The sequence below is a fragment of the Scophthalmus maximus genome, chromosome 7 (assembly GCF_022379125.1).
Source record: "Scophthalmus maximus strain ysfricsl-2021 chromosome 7, ASM2237912v1, whole genome shotgun sequence".
Classification (NCBI taxonomy): domain Eukaryota; kingdom Metazoa; phylum Chordata; class Actinopteri; order Pleuronectiformes; family Scophthalmidae; genus Scophthalmus; species Scophthalmus maximus.
The window spans coordinates 2,892,637-2,899,719 of NC_061521.1; the positions used below are offsets into that span (position 1 = coordinate 2,892,637).

Here is a 7,083-nt window from a genome sequence, read left to right on the forward strand (position 1 = left end):
TTTGCGAATTATGAGTTGTTGTTGTTGTTCTTCTTCTTCTTCTTCTTCTTCTTCTTCTCCTTGCATCTCATTGCGCATGCGCCGCCCTGAGTGGCAGCACTTGCAGCAGCTCTTGCTCACCGCTGAGCTTCTTTCACTTTTTAGGTCCTTCCTTCCTGCTGCCGTGAGACTGCACAACCTGCACTGCTCTAAGTAGAACACACACAAACACACACAGGACTCAACTACTCTAAAATATTTCACGGATATACTTAGAGTGCAATAACTAACTGTGCAATATTTATATTTAGTCTCCATTTGCAACTATTGCTACTGCTCTGTATAAAGTATTTATATACCTTTGTTTTTTTTATTTAATGTTATTTTTTTGTTATATTTTGTGCATACTAACTTTGTAAATTTCTTTATATTCTCTTCTGTCCACTTTGCTGCTGTAATGCCCGAATTGTCCCATAATTGTCCCATAATACCTTTATTATGGGACGAATAAAGGTATATCTTATCTTATTTCTTATCTTCTTCGTCTTCTTCTTCTCCTTCATTCTAGGGTGACTAGCCAAAAATGAAGCGCCACTGTGCTGTGGTATCGCAGTCCCAACTCAAATCAAGTCGTGTTCGTCCGAAGATTTTTTCTTTATGAACACAAAATGCTAATATCTTACCTTTAAATCAAACGTTTAATTCTTTGATTGCGTTTTGAATACGTATTTATTTCTCAGCATGTTGTTAAAGAAAATCCTCTGTTCTTACTTACAGCCTGGGCTATGAAATATATTTTTTCCACTTTGAAAGTTCCAATAGGCTACTCAGTTTGAGAAAATATAATTAAATACACATACTCCTCCCCATTGTAAAATACAGACTCTATGAAAATGCAAATATTGTTCACTTTAAGTTTAATTTCTAAACCATGTGTCACTGATAAGTCCATTCTGAGAGTGTGACGCTTCAAGGGATCGGTGACAAATTAGAGGGGGAAAAAAGTGACTTGTTAAGGTGTTTCGCCACCATGCTCCACCAGAACAGCTTGTCTTGGCACTGACTCTTTGAACTCGACCGGAGTGAAACCCCGATCTGTTCACTTTAGACAATATTCCCACAGAAATATGGTCAAGCTACTCCGAGGGGTTTGTTTTGAAATTTGGATTCACACACAGCGTGATGTCACTGGAGTACTTCCTGTCCAATTCATCATATTCATCATCTTCCCCCGCTCCATGTTGACTTCGCAGGTCCACCTCGCTGTCGGTGTTCTTCCACATCTCTGTCTCTGTGTCGTCCTTCTGCCGCCCCGGAGACCAACAGGTGAAAATATTTCTTTACGAGAAGAAGAGAGATCGTTATCGTACATGATATTATACAAAGCATAATATCTGAAAGCACAACTCACAGTTTGGAGTACCACACAGCACCTGCCGCTGTCAGGAGCAGGAGGATGACGCCAAGAACGATGAGTGCCATAGGCACAACTGGAAAAATAAACAGAAATGCATCAGTGACTGCCACAAACGTTCTTCTGTATATCATATAGCTACATGCAACAATTCAAATCCAAGCAGAACTTTACATGCATGAGTCAGTTATATGGCCCAGCTTGTTACCATGGTACCTTGTAGTTCCACTGTAGTTCCAATGTGACCATTGTAGTTCCACTACCCACCACTACAGTCTATGTCAAGGTACAAATGAGTGTCTGAAGCCTCATTAAGACATATAATTTGTATATAATTTAGAGCTTTAAAGGAGACATATTATGCTCATATTCAGGTTCATACTTTTAATTTGTGTTACCACTTAAAAAGGTTTACATGCTCTAATGTTTAGTAAAGGCATCAGTGGTCTCATACTGCCCATTCCTTCAGCTCCTCTTTTCACCCTCTGTCTGAAACGCCTGGATTTATTTTAGCCCCGCCTCCCGATAAACCCCAGTCTGCTCTGATTGGCCAGCTGGCCGCGTCTGTGGTGATTGGTCAACCGATTTCGAAATGTGTAGGAAATGTAGATTCTCAGATTGCAGGCAGGGTTACCTCAAAAGAGTCCAACTGTGACATCACAGTGGGAGAGAAATCTGAACCAGTGGTTCAGAGACACGCTGTAGGGTTTAACCAGCTCACAAAAAAATGACAGGGTGGTCTTTTTTCAGTTTGTGGACTGGCAGACTCCACAGATACACACATTTATGTGTACAAACACTGAAAAAAATGATTGCATAATATGTCACCTTTAGGGATTTTGAATATCGATATAAATCTTTGTTAGTATGGAAGAGTATCAGGGCCAGACATCAGAAAAACATTGAGAAGGACATTTTTTTTCTTTTCATTTTGCATTTCAAGAACAAAGATGAAATGTCTAAATATTGAGATGTAACCACCACCAGAACCATCACAACCCGGGCTAACCAGACGCCAGGGCTGACTGCCGCCTTCAGAGCTGGGGACGCAGACGGCCTGAGAACAGCGAGGACCAACCTGTCCCATGGCATCTCCAACAATGATGAGACCCAATGCAGGAAGGAGGTCAGCCAACTGGCCACGTAGTGCAGGGATAACAACCTCTTCTTGAACATCGACAAGACCAAAGAGGTTGTTATTGACTTCCGGAGAGGCCACACCCCTGAACCCCCACTGACCATCAATGGTGCTGCTGTGGAGAGAGTGAGCAGCACCAAATTCCTGGGGGTACACATCAGTGAGGACCTCTCCTGGACAATGAACTCTGCATCACTGGCCAAAAAGTCCCACCGGCGCCTCTACTTCCTCCGCAAACTGAAGAGAGCAAGAGCCCCCCCAACCCATCATGTGCTCCTTTTACCGGGGCACCATCGAGAGCATCTTGACCAGCTGCATCACTGTGCGGTACGGGAGCTGCACCTCCTCCAACCGCAAGACCCTGCAGCGCATTGTAAAGGCAGCTGGACGGATCATTGGTGTCCCACTTCCCTAACTCCTAGAAACCGATGAAACCAGCATTGTGGGTGACCCCAGCCACCCGTCACACAGCCCTGTTCAGCCTCCTGCCATCTGGGAGAAGGTACCGGAGTCTCCGAGCCTGTTCCACCAGACTGGCAAACAGTTTTATTCACCAGGCTGTCAGGAAGCTCAACCCCTCCCCTCCCTCCCTCCCTCCCTCCCTCCCCTCCCCTCTGCCCACAAGAACTCTGGACTCTGAACACTTGAAACTTTCATCAGTGCCCTCTACATTTTACATTTAATCTGCACTCCATATCCTTTAAAATGCACATTTTCAATTCGTTCTATATATTTAGTTTCCTATATATTACACATGCTATACAGTATTTCCTTTCTATTGCACATTTTCAATTTCTTTAGCTTTTCTATCCTGTGTGGTTTTGCCTTACTCTTACTTTTGCACTATTTAGAATGTATTTATTGTATATATTACATATCTTATTTTCTGTTTTGTTTTTTTGGTTTGTACTATTGCACCTTGGGTCTGAGACAAACGTTTTTTTCATTTCCTCTGTATGTCTGGAACAATATTGCAGGAATTGACAATAAAGTTGACTTGACTTGAACTTGAAATTTCAAGATTAAAGTCAATCTTTTAAGAATATTCTGAACTACTAACGTGTGGGCATGTGACTGCCTCTACAAAATGGTGAAATTGTACTTTTTTGCGCATGAACACTGTGGTAATTGGTATGAGGAATTTGAAGATATTGTGACAAAAATGTCAGCCAATCCTCTAACTAGATTTGATGGAGCAGGGAAGTTGACCTTATTCTCTATATTTCATCTTAATTCTTGAAATGCAAAATAAATTTATAAAGTCCTCTCGCTTTTTTTAACATCCCAAATCCACAACAGAATTTCATTAACAAACTATTTGTTTAGTTACAGTACATGACATTTCATCATAATTAGACCCACTAAGACCCCAATAAGACCCACACTGACTGACTGGTTAAGTACAATATACATAATTTACAAATTTCCATCCCTTTCCGCTCAACCCCTTGAGCTCCACTGGCATGTATTGTCAAATTTTCACGAAAGAAAGGAGCGAATAAATGAATTAGAGTAAAGAAAGTAGGTCTTCCTCTTCTTGGAAACACAAAACTGACACGAGTCACAACCGACCAGAACCTAAAATATTAAAGGAGACAAGGCCGTACCTCCTAGAGAAGGTTTTGCAGCGCTCTTGGACTGAGGCGGCACGGACACAGAAGTAGGAAAAGCCGACGTGAGGACAGTTGGTTTTGAGGCAACGAAGTGAGAACGAGATGTAGGAACATGGGTGGAGACGGTGTCCCGGGGTGTGGAGGTGGAGGAAACCCTAGTTGAACGCGTTGTCTCGACCTGGACAGTAAAAGCAGACGTCTGCTCAGGAGATTTGGTCGTCGTTTTCTGTCTTGAAGACGCAGTCAGAGGTGTGGTAGGTGTCGGGGTCAGGGTTTGGGTTTGGGTTTGGGTTTGGGTTTGGATCAGTTCTGTGGGCGTGGTTGGAGATGTGGAGGTTTGGGCGGCGGCTTTTGATGTGGTCTTAGTTTCCTCTAAATCTGCAAGTGGTGAGGGGGAAAAAGGTTTTGTTTACTGAGCTGGTGTTCAACACAGTTTTTTGTGACCTCTGTAGATTATCAACATTACTACAAGTAAGGAGGCCAATAGCTAGAGCCACAATGCACAGGCAATATTCCATGACTAGCAGAATGACCATTGAACTGAAGAAGGGAATATTAAGAAATGAGAGTTTTCCATTTTGCTCACGTAACACATTATGATAATAATTACAGTTCAGTTACTACATTTATTCTTCTGAGAAAAAAAAAAGAGTTTTCGAATAAACAGTACCTGAGGCATTGAAGCAGTAAACGCCAAACTTTCTGTCTGGAATTGCGGACCACTGCACCACCCCGGTTTTGCCGTTTCCACAGTTTCTGTTGGATGAAATTCGCGGGATTACTGCAATCCCTTCCGCAATCCACCCGAATCTGTTGAAACAAAAAGGTAAGTATTAATAACACAGTCAGTGGACCGATGAGTCCGTCACTTTAAAGGCGACTGGCGCTTATTTCAAGGTGGCGCTCCAAGTGTGTAGACAGGTCTTTGGGAGTTTACTGCGCGTGTGAAGGCGCTGAACTAAGGCTTCAGAGGGAGCTGTGAATTGTGATAAACTTGTAAAAATACAAAAATACAAAATGATGCCGTTTGAAGCTGATTGGCAGGTCAGGGGATTCATGACAACCGCAGACAAAGTCTGACTGAATGAAGACTTCCCACACTAGAGACGTGTTTCGAGCCAAAGTACCTGGAACTCTTAGTCTCAGGAAGTTGGAGGTTCCAGCGGCAATGCTGGAGACTATACGTCAACGACGACGCCATGATAAACGGAGCAGCGGTACGACAACAGTTATCATGGAGGGGATTCGAACTGTGCTGCGGTTGATCGGTATTTTACGGATTTGAAAATGGGATTATCACCCAGCACGCCAACCACAACCCAAAGTTCTATGCCCCCCAGCAGAGACTTTTTAGCACAGGGAAACTCCCAGGGTCCAGGAACACGGGAACTACAGGAGGAACCTCTGCAGGTTGCCGAAGCATTCAGACTGTGAACAGAGGCCCAATACTGAGCCTTTTTCCTTGAAGGTTAACTTCAACACTTTGACACTTTGTTTTCGTGGCAGACTTTTTCCCTGAAGAGAATCATCGCTCGGGAACAGCATGTTCACACTGAATAGCAGGCGGACTGAAACTAGGGACTAGGTGACAAAAATATCCGTACATGCTGCTCTTATACTGATTCATCAGCGGAACAATAACAATATTTGGGACTTTTTTGGTCCTATTGTCCTTTCTTTGTTTCTTTTTTTCAAAGTCAGACTGCGACTGTTGCCCCACCACAACAGTGCCCACACATTGTCGTCGGCCTACTTGCACGTTTCCAGTCCCTGCTGCACCGCTCCCTCCATCTGGTCCCTGGTCGCCATGGTGACATTTAGCCACAGGCAGGCGGCCCTGGCAGAAGTGAAGTTCAACGTGTAAATTCCTCCTTCGATGAGCATGAAGACGCCGGCAGCTCTGCGACCCAGGGGTCCTGCTGAGAAATTGGCGTAAAGATGCACGGGGCACCGTCAACATGTCAACGCCGTGAAGTCAAATACACCTCCGATCTGATCCGGACAACAGTCTTAATTATGGAGTAAATAATATCTTATTATATCTATATTAAATATCTTTTATATCAGTTCACATTTTGTCTTACGTGTCCCTGAATGGTTATTCGATTTCCCCACTGTTCTAAAAGTACTGTAATTTGCATTATCATTTCAGTGGTATACTATATACTATGTATTGTAATATAAACAGTGTGTATGAGTAAAATTAAAAGGAACATAATATAGGCAAAAAGTTTAATTACTGGTATAGTTGGCCCGACAAAAAAAAAAGACACAAAGTAATTGAAATTGTCTGCACAATATGATAATGATAAAATTTGATGAAATTTTGATAATTGATTTTTTTTATTTCTTATCTGGATGTGACCATGGAACAAACTTCTGACTTTCACATACAAAAAACAACAACCAAGAGTCCTGATGTTGATGATGATCATGCAGGAAATATCTAAAATACACTTTGAAACATCACACGTGCATGCATTTCATTGTCGCTTCGACATTTAATACTAGCAGCATCAATAAATACACAAACATTCCAGTATTAAGTCAAAAATCTGTTGCTCCACCTTCGCTGGAAACGAACCACTCACCTTGAATCACGTTGGGTCTAGTGACAGGAAAGGAGGCCGCAAGACACACAGGTAACAACTGGGCGAAGAACCAAAATCTTGCCATGGTTTTGAAACTAAAAAGCAGTTAAAACAGCAGTGGGCAAAAGTGAAGACTCCAAAAAAAGCGAATGCGGGGGAAAAAAAGCCTCAAACGGTGGTGTGGATCAGAAGAGGAAACAGGAAGTGAAGGTCAAATCTGCTTGATGCCCCGTTTTCGAGATAACACCCACATCCAGATCAGGAAGACCTTGACTTGCGGCTCTCTTCTGTGTTGTTTTCATTGTCAAATCACAGATACACAGTATGACATTTACAACGCAATAAAAA

General features: G+C 42.6%; 1 protein-coding gene across 2 annotated transcripts; it reads right to left on the reverse strand.

Moving 5' to 3' along the window:
- Positions 1 to 879: 879 nt before the first annotated feature.
- lyve1b (lymphatic vessel endothelial hyaluronic receptor 1b) lies at positions 880 to 7,078 on the reverse strand. 2 transcript variants are annotated; one of them, XM_035642192.2, is made up of 6 exons: positions 6,736 to 7,078; positions 5,898 to 6,060; positions 4,815 to 4,954; positions 4,139 to 4,522; positions 1,391 to 1,469; positions 880 to 1,317 (listed from the first exon to the last, which is right to left on the reverse strand). In XM_035642192.2, the coding sequence occupies exons 1-6, from the start codon at positions 6,818 to 6,820 to the stop codon at positions 1,116 to 1,118; spliced, it is 1,053 nt and encodes a 350-aa protein (XP_035498085.1). In that variant the 5' UTR covers positions 6,821 to 7,078; the 3' UTR covers positions 880 to 1,115. The 2 variants fall into 2 exon arrangements, with proteins under 2 accessions (XP_035498085.1, XP_035498084.1); XM_035642191.2 differs by having other exon boundaries at positions 5,898 to 6,063.
- Positions 7,079 to 7,083: the final 5 nt, after the last annotated feature.

Excerpts from the sequence above, each read along its gene's own strand:
- lyve1b (XM_035642191.2), bottom strand. The coding sequence starts at position 6,820 with ATGGCAAGATTTTGGTTCTTCGCCCAGTTGTTACCTGTGTGTCTTGCG. Across the intron at positions 1,470-4,138 it reads TGCAAAACCTTCTCTAGGAG|TTGTGCCTATGGCACTCATC; the intron begins GTACGGCCTTGT and ends TTATTTTTCCAG. Across the intron at positions 1,318-1,390 it reads GCTGTGTGGTACTCCAAACT|AAATATTTTCACCTGTTGGT; the intron begins GTGAGTTGTGCT and ends CTTCTCGTAAAG.